The 20,043-nt window shown below is 38.6% G+C and overlaps 1 protein-coding gene across 8 annotated transcripts in view; it reads right to left on the bottom strand.

Moving 5' to 3' along the window:
* GRIA2 (glutamate ionotropic receptor AMPA type subunit 2) overlaps positions 1-20,043 on the bottom strand; it is a 125,669-nt gene that overhangs the window by 61,809 nt on the left and 43,817 nt on the right. For all 8 annotated transcript variants that reach the window (XR_014711369.1, XM_084626717.1, XM_084626718.1 and 5 more), the window contains exons 3-4: positions 8,110-8,349; positions 2,477-2,673 (exon numbers count right to left, since the gene is read on the bottom strand). Coding sequence is in view for 7 of the 8 variants with exons in the window: in XM_084626717.1 (XP_084482843.1) it covers positions 2,477-2,673; positions 8,110-8,349 (437 nt within the window). In the remaining variant the exon portion in view is untranslated. The remainder of the gene's footprint in view (positions 1-2,476; positions 2,674-8,109; positions 8,350-20,043) is intronic.

Here is a 20,043-nt window from a genome sequence, read left to right as displayed (position 1 = left end):
TTGCCCTGTTGTGTGGGTCTTTCACATAGTAACAGGAGAGAAAAAAAACATTTTTAAAATGCAACTGCAAACCTGCCAAAATTAGCAGAGACAGTCATAGATTTTTGGTGGGAGCACAGACCAGTCTGAAGTTGTATGGGGAGAAGCAGCCCTAATTATATTAAGGCTGCCTTAAACTCCCTCACCGCTGATTGTCTGCTGCTAGTTCAGCCATCTCCACAGCTCTGTAGTCAGTGTGACCTTTGGTAACATAGGGTACAGATTAATAATGTGAGAAGTAGCCTAGTCCAGTGGATCAAGCATGGGACTGATAGCAAGAACTGTCAACTCCTGCTCTTGCACTAGTCAAATCACTTAATATTTTATCATTCTTTCTGTCTTTCTAAAATTGGGATAAGAATACTTAACTAGTAATTTATATATATTATATATATATATATATATATATGCTAAAATTCACCAGAATGTACACTAAACCCTTCAGTGACTGGGAGTCTAATAAATTCCAGACTCCCTGCCAATTTAGAGAATTGTCCCTTGAAAATCATTTGAAAATGCTGGCAATTCTCCATAAGCTGCTAGGCTCCACATCGCCTGCATCAGGAGTCTGTTAAACTTATCCGAATGTCTGTCCTGAGCATAGTGCTGGGATTATGGTGGACAGGAGTTGGTAACTTTTCTAATATTCATTCAAAAATCCTGAGTCAGGCCCCAAAAAAATCATGAGATTGACTTAAAAATCATGAGATTTTAAAAATCACTTTTATTTGCTCTGAGGTTTTGAGTTTTAAGGGGTAACATTTTCAAGATTTTCTCCTCAAACATGAGGGGTAATAATTTATTTTTTTAAAGCAAAAATTCTCACAATCAGTTGATAGTAAGGACTGTGGCTTTAAGAAAAAAAAACACAACACACCAAATATCATGAGATTCACAACAAAATCACATGAACTGCCAATATTGCTTTTCCAGGGATTGGAAGTCCATTCAAAATACTAACCAGCTTTGAGTTTAGGGAGGACATTCCAGATGCATTGGGATTAGGCATTACATGGACACTTGGGACAGTCTCTTTTCTGGGAGGTGACAGTGGCATCAAAGACTCCACCCAGTCCAATAATTGTACTGAGAGGAAGGCACTCTGGGTCTGCACTATTCAGTACACCTCCCAGTCCTGAAGTCCTAATGCAAGTGCTGATCTAAAATAATTTACAATCAATCTAGAGTATTGAGGGAGTCACGTAGTTCAAAGACATTTGCATTTCCCAGCCTAGCAGGTGATGCAAGGGACCAATAGAGCCACCTGCTTTTACACTGCCCTAAAAAAAAAAAAGACTGGAAGAAGGAGGGACTCTAGTTGATTCTCTCATTTAGTTTCTGACTAATTTAAAGAGGCAGGAATGGGCATCCTGTAATTTACATTAAGACAAGAATTAGTTGGCCAAGTTCCAGACATTGGCTTCAGTGGAGTACATGGCTATAAGTAAATGCAATATCTAACACTAAGTATTTTAAATGTAAAGGCCAGAAGGGACAATTTGAGCATTTAATCTGACCTCTTGCATGTCACAGGCCACAGAATTTCATCCAGAAACTCTTGAGTTGAGCCCACTGATGACATATGATGTATGAACTTAATTAAATTCATTACTAGTTACATGTATTAGATTATTTAAAGCCTATTTGGTTATTAAATATTTTTATTACTGAGGTGTAACAACTATGCATATATGCATGTAGTTGCTCCTCCAAGAGACATTGCAGTTAGATTGAGTAGATTAGTTACTCCATATTAAATGATTATCAATTATTGGTTTGGGACTTTATAATTGGTAATTGCAAATCTATTTATTAATGAGTATTAATTTCTGTATTGGATATAGAAAAAATAATAAAACACCCACATAAAGCAACGGACTTACTTCCTTATCCGAAGTTTCTTTTTGCTACATCAGCATCATAGAAACACATTTATTATTACTCCTCTGGCACAATGGAACTCTCAACAATAAGAATAAAGCGTGTGTGTGTGTGTGTGTGTGTGTGTGTGGTCCGAGACTGTGGAACAAACTTTCCCATAAACTAAGGAACATCACCAATCTCACCACTCTGAGGGCAAGACCTTGCCTTCTCTAACATAAACACATGGCAATAGGTATATATATTTAAAAAAAAAAAAAACACTACCAAAACAAAACACTCCACTTCTCATGGATGAGAATGAGATGAGAGAACAAAGATGTGACAGATATGTAGTCATATTGCTTAATACACTACTGAAAGGCACTCAGATACAACAGTGATGAGCATGGTATAAAAACGTATTCAAAGGGTAAAGTAACTGATCATCATAATATAATCATACACAAATAAAAACTGCTGATAAAGCAGCACTACAGGAGCACTCATTACGTATGCTTATACAACCCAGAAGTCTTCCATTTCTGCTGTCATTGAAACATTGAGGGTAGCAAACCTGATCGACAATGTCGTTCACTTTATCCCGCTCGCAGTCCAGAATCACTCGTCTTTCCTTTTTCACCTCCAGATCTTGAAATAGTGAACGGTAAGTTTCATCTTTTCGGTCATTGTTAATATTTCCTACATTGATAGCAGTCACTTGCCATTTCTTTTCAGCAGCAGAATCCAGGACTGCTTGCAGTGTTGATAAGCCTGGTAAGGGGTGTGGGGGTAAGACAACAGATCAAGCTGCAAGAATAACACAGGCCCATAACGTGTAAATTGTAGCTAATTTATTTTAAAGACTACTCAGTAACTTGTGTGGCTGCCAAACAGAAAAGATAGCTGTGACAGAACTCTCCTGAAAAGGTGACGCACCTGGCTCTGATCCTGCATGCCCTGTGCACACACAACTTCCATGTAGGTCATTGCAAGGAATACAGGATTGGACCCTATAAACAACTACATTTTGTTTTTGCTTCAGCTTGCTTCAGGAAGAAATTGTATCACCCTACAATAAAAACTTGCAATGCATTTGGGAGATACTCTACTTTTCAAAAGAGGCCTTTTAGGAGAAAAATTATCCAATTACAGCAACGGAATCTCTTGTTTATTACTACATGCTATTGAACTGTTTACCTCCCCATGCTTTAGTGGCAATGCATTTAAAGCCTGATCCTGATCCCAGTGCCACTGAGGTCACGGCAAAACTCCCAATTACTTCAGTGGTTCTTCGTGAGCCCTTATTTCTGTTGACTAAAGTAATAGCCCCAGTTACAGAAGATCTGATGAAATGCTTTTCTTTCTAACCTAAACAGACTCAGTACTAACATCCCACAAGCAATTTTTACAGATGTCTAAGATGTCAATTTTTACAGATGTTATTTTATTTTATTTTTGAAGGACACGGAATCTTGACAGAGAGATGGATTCTCAGTACAATTTCAACAGCTAACAATATACTGTAAGTTCAGTAGAAATTTTACTGGTCTACATTTCCCTTACATGAAGTAAAGGAGAACAAAATAAAGAAAGATGTAATTCAGTGCCAGTAATGAAAGTCTACCCTGAAATAAACACTATTTCTCCAGCTGCCAGCAGTGAGTGAGAATTATCAGCTATAAATTTTACCCAGAGAATCCCAAAAGGAGCGTTTCTAGGACGGCATATAGTATTTATCCCAAGTCAGTAGATTTTTCACAACCACATCGATGTCTATATATAGTTTATCTACCGTAAAACCTGAGTAGTCATTTCTGACTTGTGTAAATAAACTGAGCCATGCATTTTCTTTGAGACAAATTTCTGCCACAATATATAAAGAAAGTTTTACACATTACTCTCATTAACAATAACAGCAGTAACACACATAGTTGGACAAGGATCACAACGAGAATTACATTTGAATTGTAATTTGCAAATGGCTCATTACACTAAGACCAATAGGCTTTTAACAATTAATTTTGACACTTTGAAAATGTTAATGATCTATAAGATTGGTCACCATTATTTCAGGCTTTAACCTTTATTTTCAATGTTTCCTGAAAACAACTGTGGATCTTTACATTGTGTGGGGGAAATTTTTATTTTTTGATGGATGTCGTTTTTTTAAAAAAGATATAGATATTTTATCTAAAAATCAAATCAACAGACTCTAAAACAGATCAGGGCAGGCCAACAAAACCATAATCGTTGTCCTACCTCACATTTTGCAGCTTGCAGTCCTCCTACACGTCTTTAAACTATACACTTTCTATGAGTTGGCATGGGTTGAATATTTATTGTTATTTACAATATAATCCCATGAATCTTTGCTCACAAAGGTTTCTATGCTTTAAACTTAGCTGTAGACTTGTTAAATCTCCCTTAATAAATAGAATCTTTCTTGGGAGGAGACTCCTTTTTAGTGCCTTCTCCATGGATCCCAAGTGGCAGCTTGTACCTCTTGTTTTTTTATGGGCAGGCTCATTAAAGGGCCTCATGCAACAGACTGCATCCTTAAAGAAGCACAGAGAAAAGGGGGCAGGGGGTCGAAGAGAGCAGCTACAACAAGGTCCCTAAACATTTAGGGGTAGCAGGGACAGCAGACCCCAGCGGTGGGAATGGGTCACTGCACCTCAGCAAATTAAAGCAGCAGTTCCAGGAGTGCAACATTTCCAAGTGGGAGTTGGTCAACAGGGAAAGGAAAGTGGCTCATTTACCCCAGAGCAGGACTCATGGTCCAAAAGGATCACACAATGTTATGGGAAAGGCAACCACAACTGAAACAACAGAGGGAATTTTAAGACAGTGGGGGAGGGCAGAATTTTCCTGTCTGGCATTTGGCCAGGACACTTGGGTTTACATGCCAATCCTTTCACTGAGGAGGTCAGAAACCCCACGAGATATTTAACTTCCCTCCCATACACACACTGTGTAGCACAATTTTATGTATCACTGGATAGATTATACATATATTTTTTTTTAAAGTTTGATCCAACTTTTGTGCATTTTACACTGCCTTTGATTCACACATGAAAGATGGCTAGGTGCAACAAGGGTCACAAAGTTGAACTCCCTCATTATCAATAGTTGCCTCCAAGGGGCTTTCAGATTGTTATAAACGGATGTAAAGAGCGGCACAGATGAAGCCATTTGCAGTACACAACAAGACATTTTACTTGTCCTGCAAAATCAAGGAACTACATCTACTTGGACCTTATCTATTAACTATTTACATAGAGATCTAGGCTTCTCTCATAACACAAGTCACTCCTATGGCCTCCTCTACTTTTAAGGAAAAATCATATAGAGTATTTATGATTGACCTTGAGAGAAAGAGAGAAGGGAGAAAAAGGGTTGTGATTTCTGAAATCAAATGGACAAATGAATCAGGTTGTTATTGTATATTCATCAAAATTCAAATTAGGGTATTGATTCATTTACATTAAATCTCCGGATTTCTGGACCTTCAGCCTTAAGAGGACATATTGTCCCATATTACTGTTTATGTTGACATTGTGTAACTGTTATGGTGGCCCAAGTGCATAGGGAGACTGCATAAGGCCTAGTTCTAGCATATTAAATCTTCAAGTACTAATTCAGAACTTGAGAATCAGGAGTGTTTTTCCCCAAATGCTCATAATGAGCACAGACAGTTAAGTTCAGTGATCTTTTGAATGGGAGGACTAAATGGAGGCAACCGCATAAAATGTCAGATTAGCATTTTCTTTTTTGAATTAGTAATTTGGCTGCAGATGGAATCCTCTAACACCGTCTCCATTCTCCGTACAACCAAGGCAAACTCCCATACCACTCAGTATTACAAACTATGCAAAAAAAAAAAAGAAGAAGAAGAAGAAGAGGTATGGAAGGTAGAAAACACTAAAAAACAAAATGTGATTAATCCATATGAGAGCAAGTACTGTACTAAATAATGGTCTGATCCTGAAAGGTGAATGGAATGGGATGTGAGAGCGCTCAGCACTTCACAAGATCGGTCCCTAACAAAGGTACTGGAGCTGTAATAATAAACTCAATGTTGTAGAATAAGTAATTAAACTGAAATTGCTATAAAGTTACCTGATTCCACTTTATTAATGTTTTATCCTATGGGAATAAATCTCTCTCTTTCCACAGTAGAAGAAAAAAATAACATGCTGAATCATATATACTTTTTATAGACACCTCCTTGGCAGTGGTCACTGAGGTGATGGTGTTTTGAGCTGAAAAATGGCTTCTCCTAATTTAGGGTCCAATTTTGCCACCTTTACGGACATTGAGAAGTACTTGACTCTGCAGGTAGCCCCGCTAAAATCAATGAAAGAACTCCAGGAGTAATACACTACGCAGTATGAGTAAGTGTTGCAGATTCATGCCCCTAGAGATTTACAAATGGCACCCATCACCTTCCCTACTTGGGTGCCTGGTCATTCAGGTGAAAACACAAACAAAAAATGGCAAAACCAAAATGTGGCAATATATACTATTTCACTTAGTTATTTACTCCCTTCAGTACAGCTGACAGTAAGATGTACTATAGAAATGGGTGCTTTGAAGAATTTTCCTAAATAGTAATCACATGCAGTGTACTAGCACACACTGCAATGCTAGTTGATTGATGGAGCATTGAATAAGCTATTTGCCCTTTCTGCAAAGACAAAGAATGTTTTTAATTCAAATGTGAACTTGAAGAGAATCTGAGAGCAGTCCAGTTCAGGGATCATACTGCATGACATGAAGTCATTTTTAGAGGTCGTATGAGAGCTTTAGTTTATCTAACTGCAGGGCTTAAAAAAACACCACCACATAAACGTGCCTTGAAGAAGCCCCTTTTGATTTTTTTGAACACCACAATGCAAACCAGACCAGTGGAAGGTGGTGACATTTGAAGGTGAGTACGTAAAACCCACTTCACTGCTTGTTATAAAAAAAAAAAAAAAAAAAGTATACCAGGGTAAATTTGAACCATCTTTTAAATCTAACTACATCTTGACCATTTTCTGCACATTTACTTATGACAAGGCAACCCTAAGGAAAGTTTTTGGTCAATGAACATACTGAAGAATCACCACACAATTGCTTTCAAAGACAGAGGACAAAATGAAAACAGAAAGAAGATGAAGAAAGATTATTAAGAAAAAATAAGGAGCACTTGGAGACAAATAAAAAAGTGGAATTCCAACAAAGATAGTCAAAACCGTTCCCCTTTTCAACTTGGTATAAAACCCCCCAAAACAACTAACACACCTGCCACCTTTGCAAATTGTTTGTTTTGATTGTATAAAATAATATGAGTACTGTAATAAAAATAATCTTGAAAGGACATAGGAATTGTGCAGGACAGGAGTGAGTGGGTCATCTGAGCCTATGGGTAGTGGAGTTTGATTTGGTACTGTAAGCCAAGTTCAACAAATGGGGGCGGGGAGAGGGTTGTGTCTAGCGATCTAGAGCTTTTTCCTTAGGTCCTGTTTTACTCTGGGTTCTCCACTTACAGATTCTGCACCTTCTTTGGAAGTGACTCTGTGCGACTGAACCATCCCTTGATGCCCTTGACTACCACCAAGTCTAATTGGACCTATGAGTGGTGTTCTAGGTGGGTGGGATTTGTGATGAGATGAAGTCCTGGATCTTCATAAATTGGACAATTATTGTTTGGAACTATGAGACTGCAGTAGTGAACTATATGTTGGGGGGTGTTGGGGGGGTTGCATTTAAAGTTGCTGTGTGGTAGAAGAAATGAGCTGACTGAAATTTGGTTTGGTTCTCTAACTTTAATTGGTATGGCATTTGTAACCTTAATGTTCTAAATTCTTAAAAAATAGAGAAATGTTAAGATGCATTTTTTTAAAACACTTACATTTTAAAATAGATTTTCTAATGGAACTATTTTCCAAAGACAATATTATACTTGCATCAATGCTTATTAGCACATGTCCATAATTCTGATATATACTGCAACTATTTCATTCTCAGTTAAACGCATTTATTCTTTGACCATATACAGCAGTCAGATAAGCTTCTTTTCCTGAGACCCGAGTTTTATATTGTTAAAGTGGCATAAGAGGGAAAACATTTCTCCTTGCTCTGCTTGTCTTTGTAATACTGCTTTAGCATTTCAGTTAGGTACATCTAGCAAAAACTATACTGATAAGTTGTACTGTATCTTACCTCTGTCACTGTCATATAGATATGCAAACTTGTTCCACTGATAGTATTCAATCAAGCTAAGAAGAGCTCCCTTGAGGTCAGGTCTCATCTGAATGACAAATGGGTGTGTTCCATCAGTTGGAAAACTAGGAGTTATGAAGGAGACATGAAGAGTTCCACAAAATGATGTTATGGTATTTACTGACTTCTTGTCATAGAATCCAAAAATTGCAAAGACGCCTCTTGAAAACTGGGAGCAGACTAGAAGAGATAGAAACAAAGACAGATCAAATTGTATGAAACAGCACGGATTTGTAAAAGTTTGTTTGAAACCTATCACATATTTATATTCTACAAATGTATACTCACACACTTTAATTAATGGAGAAAGACAATATTTCTAGATATAACAATATATCTCATATTATTAATCACTAACAAAACTTAATATACCAAAAGCTACCTTAATACAATATACAATGTAATAATGTATTATGTGGCTTACACTCAAAAGAATTATTTCAGAAAGAAAACTTAACAGCTGGCTTATAAATTCCATGCACAAAAGAGAGCTGGAATTTGTTTCTTTAAAAATTGATAATTTCATGTCTGACTATAGCACAATTATGGAAATTGCTACTTTTTATCCTATTAAATACAATCTGGTTTTGGTGACAAGGCTTTTTTAGTCTTTTCTTTCTTGCAAAACACCTTAAACAAATACATTTTCCATTTGTACTGCTTGAGGAAATTGCAAATTCAAAACTACACACCAAACACACAAAACAGCAAACACAGAAAACAAGAGGATAGAGATAGTGGCACTGTATATTGTTGTGTTCCAGTGCATTGTTTAATTAAATGTTTAATATCAGCTTTTTAGGACTCAGCAAAAGCAGGTCTTCTAGATAACACTTGAGGACACATAGAAGAAAGAATAATCTCCTGGGTGTAAATAATATGCTGATCATTATTTTTTAAATCACCTCTACAGATAATTCAAGCCAATGACAATGCTGATCACTGCAGCCTGGGTAAACATCTACGCTTTCTGCGTCATTCTGTTAATCGACATGGCAAATGTCACATGTGTAGAAGAATATATGGTTCTGTTTACTAAAACTGGGGAGAGGAGGAGAATAACTGAAATATTCACTCTGCTTCTGCTGTGTATCCCTGAAACATCTGTGTTATCTGACTCACATTTCTCCTCTCTGCTTTCATGGTCTGTATGTACTCACCTGAAATAGTAGGCAGATCCATCAAGAGAATATGCCCATTAATCTTGACTGCAGTTCTTCAACATCATGTGCTGCAATCTGCCCTCAACTGCACTGATGTAAATCTGGAGTGTAATAGAGGATGATTTTGCCCAAGTATTAATTATGATAATTGACCACAGAGACTATATGTTAGGGCAGTGATACTCAAACCCAAACCTCAGTGGTTCAGAAGTCAAATTAGCGGTCAACATTACCCAAAAATAAGAGTGGTGTTAAGGTGTGAATTTATTGTTTCATTTACTATAGTACTATATATTCATATTTCAACAGTATGACAGGGGAAATATTTAATATATATGTATTATTCTCACAGCAGAATGACTGACCAAGTACTATTATTTATCAACTGCAATTGGTTAATAACATAATAAAAGCATCCTGACTGGTTAATAATTAAATCACACAGTATTTTAATATCATATGCTGCAAAGAGCCAATGGAGCCACTTGCATGTGACAAACATCAGTCGGAATATCACTGTTTTAGGGCATATGTAGAGGGGTAGAATTAAGGTTGAGTTAATTTTGGAATTAAATGACTTCTCGTTGATTTTTTTCTCAGACTTTGATTAGTATTAATGAAATGTTTTCTATTTTTAATTTTCTCAGTGTCACAAGCTAGCTGGCTCTTTAAGGCAAACCAGGCTCGCCCTTGCCCGTGACCAAGCAGCTAACCTCTATCTGATGGTAATATGACAACTTAATGATAATTAGTGATCCAATCTGTGAAAGGGTTAGGAAAAGTTTATACAAATAGAGAGGAGAACTCAGTTAGGGATTGTGTTGTATGGGTTTGGAGCAGGAACACTGAGGTGGCTGAAAAGACTTGGGAAATATATGGGGTTTCAAGTTCTCCATAGCTAAAGCCAAAAGACTGATCTTTACAAAAAGGATAGCTACAAAGGAATGGAAACTGTATCTGTATGGAGAACAAATAGATATAGTTAAAAGGTTTTAATTCCTAGGACCAATATATACGAAACTAAATTATTTTGGAAAGAGCATATAGACTATGTTAAAGATAAATGCAAAGGAAGGATCAACCTATTTAAAAGTATTACTGGAACTAACTGGGAGGCAGGTAAGAAAAAACATTACTGATGGTATACAGAGCCTTAATCAGACCAGTTATCAACTGTGGCTGCCAAGATTTTTGGGTTAGCAACAAAATCAGAACTTTAAAAATTAGATTTAATACAAGCACATATGAGTTGCATATGGTGCATTTATTACAACACCCACATATGCTACACAGAGTTGCTAGTGAAATGCCAGTTAGGTCCAATAATTTCATTTGTGGTGTAACTTTCTGGGCCAAAGTTAATGGGAATTGCAAAGATGGAAGTACCAGATAAATATATGAAGTTTGTTGGGAATTCAATAGGCAACCTATAACACACAATGTTTGAGCTCCAGCTGCCTTTTGAGTGAAAATATGAAGTTGAAAGACAAGGAAAAGCTGAATGAAGTCAGAACTGTTAGTCATGGGAAAAATAGTTATGGATGGAAATTCACATCTAAATGTGGATTTAGATTTATTTTATAAACTTGTGAGTAAAAAGGAGAAAATAGGTATAAAAATGAAGTATACCAGTATATAGATCAAAAGTGGTGTTGTTTTTGTCAACTATATATAAGTGGGTCCAAAAAAGGGAAAAAACCCATGAAGAGTAGGGACAGCATATTGTGTATGAAAATTAGGAATTAGTACATCTAAAAGAACATCCAATTTTGTAGCTATCATGACAGCTGAACTAATAGTAACAATGCTGGTGTTAAACTTAAACAGCAGTGGCGGTCATTTTTTTGGACTCAATATCAGGCCTTACGGCAATAAAAAAGGGGAGTCTCTGTAAGCAGAAGTGATTTATTCAACTAAATTATATTTCTAATAACAATACAGATGGGAATACATGTAGCATTAGCCTGCATCCCTGCACATATTGGGATAGCAGGAAACAAAATGGTGGACAAAGCAGCTAAATGACTGTAGGAATGAAAGGATTGATAATATCCTGCAGTAAATTGGAATTCAAAACCCTAGTACAGAAAAAATTAAAGGAGAAATGGCAAAAAAAATTGGATCAATGAAAAAAAAAGAGGAAGAAGATTTTTTCTGAATTTTGCTCTGGAGTTGAGGATAACTACTTACTTCAGGGCCTGGTTAGGAAAAATGAATTGATTTTGTTTATAGTACTAATGGGCCATTGTGGTTTAAACAAAAATATTTTTGAATAAACATGAAGATGGACTATGTGCATGCTGTAAGATATAAGAGAAAATTGAACATCTTTTATGGCTATGTGAGGGGTTGAGAAAGAAAGGGAAACGTTTTTTGAGGAATTTAAATGGCTCAGCGTAACAAAAGTTACATCATGTTATTTAGTTAACATATGAGGGAAATGGGGTAGCGTTAGAAAACGGTTGCTACATGACCTGAAAGACACATGGCAGAACGAGAGAATATAAACTGCCCAGTATGTAGGAATTATAGTTGGTGGTGGCTCTAGACTATCCAGTCAAGTCTGCTTCACCATGGGACGGAAAAAAAGACCAAGAAAAAGGGATGGAGAGGCTGCAGAGAAGTAGGGGTGCCAGATGCCTGGTCGAAAAGGGTACTGGTGGTGCTGACCAAGAAGCTAAAAGTCTGGTCAGTGCAGCAGTGCTAAGGCATGCTCCCTGCCTGCTGTAGCTCTGCATGGCTCCCAGAAGCAGCAGCATGACCCCCTCTGGCTCTTAGGTATAGGGGCAGCCAGGGGGCTCTGCATGCTGCCTCCACCCCAAGTGCCAGCTCCACAGTTCCCATTGGCCGGGAACCTCAGCCAATGGGAGCTGCGGGGTGGCGCCCACAGATGGGGCAGTGCACAAAGCCGCCTGGCCGCGACTCTGCCTAGGAGTCAGAGGGGGGACATGCTGCTGTTTCCGGGGGCTGCTTGAGGTAAGTGCTGCCTGGACTCTGACCCCCTCCCATGTCCCAAACCCCTGCCCCAGCCCTGATCCCCCTCTTGCCCTCCGAACCCCTCAGTCCCAGCCCAGAGCCCCCTCCTGCACCCCAAACTCCTCATCCCCAGCCCCACCCCAGAGACTGCACCTCCAGCTGGAGCCCTCACAGCCCTGCACCCTAACCCCCTGCCAAAGCCCCCTCCTGTACCCCAAATCCCTCATACCCAGTCTCACACCAGAACCCACAGCCCCAGCCAGAGCCCTTCCCCAAGTGTACAGATCTCAGAGGTAAAAGAAGAAAGTAATTAAAGAAAAAAAATAAAGACTTCTAAATATCCTTCACTACAGTAAGATGCTGCAGATCTACGAGGGCTAGAACTGAATATATTCTATTCAGGAATTCCCTTTTAATACGATAGCATTAGAAATTTACCATTTCTATTTCTGATGGGTTATAAACTATGGACTTTAAGCCTGTTATGGGTATAGAACTTAATATTGGCAAGTGTTGGGAACATTCCACATTTGTGGGAAGGAAGGATCTCTCTCTGTGGCAGGTCATGTTGCTTCAGGATCTTTTTTTTTTTTTTTTTTTTTAAATAGTCGTTTGAAAAAAATCTCAATGGAATATTAGAAGTAGACTCAGCAAGGATGGATTAGGGGGTAGAACACAGACGAGGTAGTCAAAAGTGACATTTACAAATTGCATTTATCCAATGGATTTGCAATTTATCACATGCGCATCAACACCACCTGTGGATGGTATCTGTATGTGCCTAAAATCCCCACAACTGCAGTTCATTTCTCACTAGGTATCTCTGCAGGTTTTTAAGAAAGGCTGTATACTTTCTGAAATTGTCTTCTTATGTTTTAAGCTACTGAAACTCCCAGTTCTAGTTATTACTTTTCTACTCTTGGCTGATAAGAATCAACTGTCAAAAACAACTAACTGCTTCCAACACTCCTAAGAACAAAGAATCCCTTAAACAAAGAACCCCTTAAACTCTGCCAAGTGAAGGGACTGCAATCCTGCAATCCTTACATGGGCCACACAAAGGAGTGGGAAGCTTCTTTAAAGGTTAAAATGTGCCCCACTCCCTAACTCCGCTACTGTGTATCTAAGCAGGGGGCAGTCAGAATCCAGCCTGAAAGAAACAAAGCTAGAAAAAAAAAGTATTCGGATATCCTCAATGTAGTCTAATATTATCAGTCACACATTGTGTAATGATGTTTGCTGTGCTGTTAGAACGGATTACAGAAGTTATTTAAATGAATGATATTTAAAGGCAATAAAAATATTCACTTTGAGGCTCATTTACTTCTAGAAGGTTGCACAGATGGGAAAACAGAATTTGCTCCTGATAATCTATATAAACTGCCAAGCAGTAGAAAATAGCATACAATTTCAAATGTTAAACTATGTGGTCCAGTCAGAATACAGGTGTCAATTTTAAACCTGGACTACATTTTTCCCCATCCACAACAATTAATCTTACAATTGTATACTGAAATAGACGCAGCCTGTGGTGCTCTCCTGTGCAAAACTCCCGTTAAAGATCAATGGGAGGCCATCCACGGAATGTCAGCAAGAGACACATTTACAATACGCTCCTAGACTTGTCAAAAGGTGAATGGTCTCAATGATTCTGGGGGATTTGGCCTCTTGGGAGCAGGAGAAAGGAAATGAGGAAAGATGCTCATATGTATATATGAGATGAACCAGTGAATAACGTAAAAGCTCTAATTCTTTTTGGCAGAATTCCCACTCCGCAAATGTCTACAGTGATACTGCTATTGCTGGAGGACATTCGTTTTACAATGGTGAATCACAAGTTGTTCACTGTTATTAAGTTAAATAAATCATGATGATTAGGACTCACAAACCACTGTAACATGAATTATATATTTTATTAAAGACATTATAAGCAACTGCCAGAGTTCATTTCTTTCAAGCTGTCTTATTTTCAAGTGTTTTTCTTGTGTATATACTGTCCCTTTTTGTTCGGCCTGGAAAATGGCCTACCTGACAACATAAAGGTTAGTGGAAAACAAATCCACTATATAACATTTGTGGAGAGTAGTTGTCCACACTGACACATCACTGCTGATCACCAAAAATGAAGTAAAACAATGCAAGATACTGGAGAAAAAAGAAGAGACCCCAGTAGGTTTTGCTCTCATTCAGCAAAGCATTTAAGTTCGTGATTAAGTCCCATGGAAGTTGATGGAACTTAAGTACATGCCTAAACTTAAATGTGCTAAAACGCTTTGCTCGATTAGGATCTCCATTGGTTACTCCATTATAATCTCTTGCCTTGACAACTCTAACCATCTCTTCTTGGGCTCCCTGCTGTTATCATATTGTTCCCCTACAATCTGTCCCAAAATACAACAGCCAAAATTATCTTCTTTGACTTTTGGGCAGACCAGGCCAACCCTCTTTTTAAAAATAATTCCAAAGGCTTCCACTCACTTACTGTTCTGAGTTCAAACTTCTTGTTTTCATCTTCAAAGCCCTGCAAAACACTTAATTTATCAAAACTCAGCCTATATTTTAATATTATCTCTTCCCCTCCTCATCACCTTTTCAATGGCAATCAGACGATAAGCTCTCTGGGCAATAACTGTCGTGATACTTGTTTTCTTGCACGTTGTTGGTGCTAAAAATAAAAAACAGCTACAGAAATTATTTGACTCCTATCATTAGTGGCCTGCTTTAAAAAAAGGCATGTTAAATATACAGTCTACATCAGAGGTGGGCAAACTACGGCTCGCTGGACCCTCCTGCCCGGCCCCTGAGCTCCTGGGCCAGGACGCTAGCCCCCGACCCCTCCCCCGCCGTTCCCCTTCCCCCGCAGCCTCACCTCGCCACTGGCGCAATGCTCTGGGCAGCGGGGCTGTGAGCTCCTGGGGCACCACAGCTGCAGAGCCCGGCCTGACCCGGTGCTCTGTGCTGTGTGGTGGTGGCGGCAGCATGGCCTGGCTCGAGTGGCATGGCTATAGCGCCACCAGCCACCGGTGCTCCAGGCAGCGCGGTGAGGGGGCAGGGAGCGGGGGAGTTGGATAAAAGGCAGGGGAGTTTGGGGTGGTGGTCAGAGGGTGGGGGTGTGGATAGAGGTCGGGGTGGGAACAGGGGGTTGAATGGGGGCAGGGGTCCCGGGGGACAGTCAAGAAGGAGAGGGGGTTGGATGGGGTGGCAGGGGGCAGTCAGGGGACAGGGAGAAGGGGTGGTTGGATGGGGCAGGGGTCCCGGGGAGGAAGTCAGGAATGAGGAGGGATTGGATGGAGCAGCAGGGGGCAGTTAGGGGCAGGGGTCTGTGAGCAGACAGGGAGCAGGGGGGTGTGGATGGGGCAGAGGTCCTGGGGGGGCCGTCAGGGCACGGGGGGGGGGTTGGATGGGGCAGGAGTCCTGGGGGCAGACGGATAGGAGGTGGGGGCCGGGCCACGACCCCCTCCCCTAACCAGCCCTCCATACAATTTCTGAAACCCGATGCAGCCCTCAGGCCAAAAAGCTTGCCCGCTCCTGGTCTACATATTACATTCATTTTGGTCCTTGAATTGAATCCAATCCTTGAAATATCTAACTTTAAAAGAGTAACTGCAGATTTAAGAACTTAAATATAAAAATGCATAATATGAAAGTATCAAAAATATGTACATTTGTTGCATGATAAAATGGTCCCAGCTGAAGGGTAGTTACATATCTTCAGTCCTTATCAAGATGAACATCTACAGAGGCATAAAGTGAGTCAGAAATGGTTTCCTCAAAGTATGTATGTAGAACAGGTTTCTAGTAATGTCTTTCTAAACCAACATAATCTCCTACATAGAAGAAAGATGAGCCTAAATGTCCTTAAAACTCAAAGACAATGTAGGAAGAAAAAATCCTTGAATTCAATTAGTAAATGTTCAGTTAAGTTATTGTAGCAGGTGCTTAGCAGGATCTGCAACTAGTTAAGGTTGTAAATTGCTTAAATTATAACTTTTTTCCCCATATGTTCCTAACTTTTCAAAATATTCGCCTTTTGTGCTGTAAGTTTCTATACTTGGTCTTCACCCAAAGTCAAATATTTTCAGTATAATCCCTTTATCTGATTTTAGCCTTTTAATGCTCATATTTTGAACATCATAAGCATTAATCTACTGTAATTACATTAGTTTCTTTTGACTGTTTTGTGCTAACTAAACGGGGTGGGGGGGCTTTGAGGGGTATATTAATGGTTAATATCAATTTTTATTTTTAATCTTTTTTCTGATTTTTATCAATAAATTTTCATACCAGTGCCATTTCATACCACACCTTTAGGAGGCTCTCTGTGAGACTGGGGGGCAAGTGACACCAGATGTCTGCAAGCACAAGATGTGGCAAAGGTTATGATTCTTGTAGGACAGAGCAGAGACTGCCAGCCATGACTGCAAGGAGGAAGATGAGCCCCTGGTCACAGGTGAGGCCACCCCACTGCTGAATGACTCATGCCCACAAATAGCCCCCACATCTCAGATAGTGATTGGGGCTGTAACAGCAGGGCTGCAGGTGGAATCCCTACAAGGCCACAGAGCTGGTAACCCCAGATCCCTGCACATGCAAGGTACAGGGGAGGTTGCACTTGCTAATACAATTTCAGTGTCAGGTGAAATCGATGCCTACTGACATTTACCAATTTAAATTGAATCCTGCCAAGCCTACACACACAATTTTATTTGCTATAGAGACTATGGCATAAATTGTTGACTGAATCAGAATAATTCCAAGACTAACATAAAGACATAACTATATATCAATTTTCAGAGCAAGTTATTTAATCATATCCAATGAAGTAATGATTCCCTCACTTCTAAAGAAAATATGGCACAAGAGTAGAGAAACAGCTAAGCAGAACCTCTGTTAAAAAGGACCAGAAGATAAAGCAAAATGCATGTTGGGCTGAAAAGTTGATAGATGAAGAGGAAGCAGCCAGAAAATGAGAGACAGAAATTGAATACCCACTTGGTAATTTCAACAATCATTCAGCTTCTATGATAGGCCATGCTAGAAACAAATGGACATTAGAAGAGAACTACAAACAACAATACACTGAACAAAAGTAGTAAAGAACAATCAAGAACCACAGCTGCCAAAAGAATTCTTAGATGATAGATGCTACATTAGAAAAGCATTATGTGAATAAAGCAGCAATATGGATTGTTTTCAAAAGCTATCAACCAAACGCAGCCTAGCAGAAAGCACGGGTTTCTTCTCAGCAAGGCTGAAAGGTGAAACATACAACAATGGCAATTCAGCATCTGAAAACTATTGTAATTCAGGACAGCTTGATCTAGAAATATAGGGGGGGGGAAATAACTGTGCACAGTATTGCCAACCCCAACCATTAAAAACTGTGAGTCAAGCCCCTCAAAATCATTAGCTTAAAATTAATGAGGTTTTTTTAAAGCCATACATTTAGGTTTCTTGCAATTTGCCATCCAGTTACCTTAAAGTTCTCAAGATTTTCTCTGCAACCATGAGGGCTAGAAACCTTCTCTTTTATTTTATTTGATTGTAAATGAAGGCTGAGATTCTCATATAATCTCTAAATTCAAGCAACTGGTCCTTCAGGGGGGGGAAAAATCACAAGACTGGGGATAAAATTGCAAGGATTGGCAATGCTGAATATATAGGCTTAAATTAGACAAGTCAAGTGATTAAAACTAGGAAGATATGTTGGAATTGGAGCCTGATTTTAATTTATCCAAAGGCCTACATTTACACCAATTTTAAAGGTCCTTTTATACTGTCAGAACAGCGTAAAGAAGTCTCACTGTGAATGAGTGTCAGGCCCTGTACTGTACCTTAGCCCACATTCTTTTGCATAGTTATCTCATGCAGAACCAGAGTTGGGCCATTATGAACAAATGCTTTGTATTTCTTTTTCCTTTCGCAAATTCTGTGCATGCAGCAGATCTTCAACTTTCAACATTATTGAATGATATGATTATATTAAAGCATGCTCAGTGGAGACAATGTTTGACAGAGGAAATTCAAATTCCAAACATAAAAAAAAGGATAATCTACTCAGCGAGGAATTGCACATCTTCCATTTCTATAGAATTGTCAGGACTGTACTGGGCTCATAATCTCCAGTATTATCAATCACAGTGGATATACATTTCCCTGAACCATGGATTCTATAGTCTGGCAACTCTGTTGAACAGTGGAAGCACAAATCTGTCAGCCTTCCAAATCTATCTGAAATCACAATGTAATTCCTCAAAGCTCATCTTTCAGCACTGGTAAAGATACCTACCGATAACTGACACAAGATGACAGGAGGCTGCGGAGGCAGATTATTCCCACCTACACCCTTTTTTATGTATGAAATTTACTACTATATTTAAATTTGTGTTTATTTTTTTCCTGCTGATTAAGGCTGATCCTGCAAAATCTTACTCACATAAGCAGCACTTACTTGCACTAAGTCATTAAGACTACAGAAGAAACAAGATGGGTGAGGGAATAGCTTTTAACCTCCTTGTGTCTCTCATATCGTGGGACCAACACGGTTACAACAAACACGGCAAACATCAAGACTACTTGTGAGAGAGTAAAGAGGGCCCAGATGAGTGAAAGTTTTCAGGACTGGGCTCTATGTTTGAAAAACAATGCCAATATAATCCTGTTTCTTCTGTAGTAATTTTGCACAGTAACATGCATTTAGACTTGAATCATGAATTCTATTTGCATTTATGCCTAATAAGTATTTAGTAGGTGTTTCCATTAAAACCATTGTTAATTAAATTGGCACTATCAGGAAGCTATTTCAAAATAAGAACACATTTAAAGAGAGATTGTATTAGGTAAAAGGATATTGTACCCTGATACTTTAATTCCAAAAACATAAGCTTTTTTAAAAAAGGGAAACAAAAAGCTTTTTACAAAACCTAGCATTAAATGGAACTTTTAAAAAATTATTTCATTTATTTATTTATTATGAAAAATCTTTGTTCTTGGTTTAAATGCAAACAGTGTAGCTTAGTGCTAATGCACAAGAACTAGAAAGTGAAACAAGTCAATTCCAGGCTGAGAGAAATGCAAGAAGTGACTAAGAAGTATAAAAATTAGATACTTGTTTTATTAACACACCTGGTTTGTTTTTTTTTTAATCTCTGACTTTAACCTGACCATGAACCTTCTGTTTTGAGAAATTTTCTTCCTGTAATGCTACGGGAAATTGATGATCGATATTTCTCATACAGTTTGTGTCTTTGCCAGCACCTAAAAATTATAGTAATTTTAACACTTATACCAGTTTTCATCCATAATCTTTAAGTACTTGACAAATTATTATCCCCATTTTATAAGGGAAGGGGGGGTGACTGTCTCAGAAAGGCACAATGATTTATCCAAGGCTACGCTGCAATTCACTGGTAGGGTCAAAAATAAAATGTAGGACCCTTGATGTTCAGATCCATGCTTACTCCACTAAGCACTCACTGCTGCTCTTCATTTGAGGCTACTGCAGCTGCATAGTAACCATGAATTTTTGCCCATAATTTGAATACTGGGAAAATTGTTTTAAAATTATTACATTTATTAAAACAATACTTTTTTAACTATTATTCATTTATTTACTTTCGAATTCTTGACACACAACTAAGAATACTTCCCCAAAAGCACTGTGTATTTTTGTTTATTGCTTTAAATAATAAAGTATCGTTGCACTTTTATATATCTGAAATATCTTTAAAATACA

This window comes from Lepidochelys olivacea (assembly GCF_965140295.1).
Source record: "Lepidochelys olivacea isolate rLepOli2 genome assembly, chromosome: 4".
Classification (NCBI taxonomy): domain Eukaryota; kingdom Metazoa; phylum Chordata; order Testudines; family Cheloniidae; genus Lepidochelys; species Lepidochelys olivacea.
The sequence above is the reverse complement of the archived record's forward strand: the minus strand, read 5'-3'. Positions and strand labels throughout refer to the sequence as shown.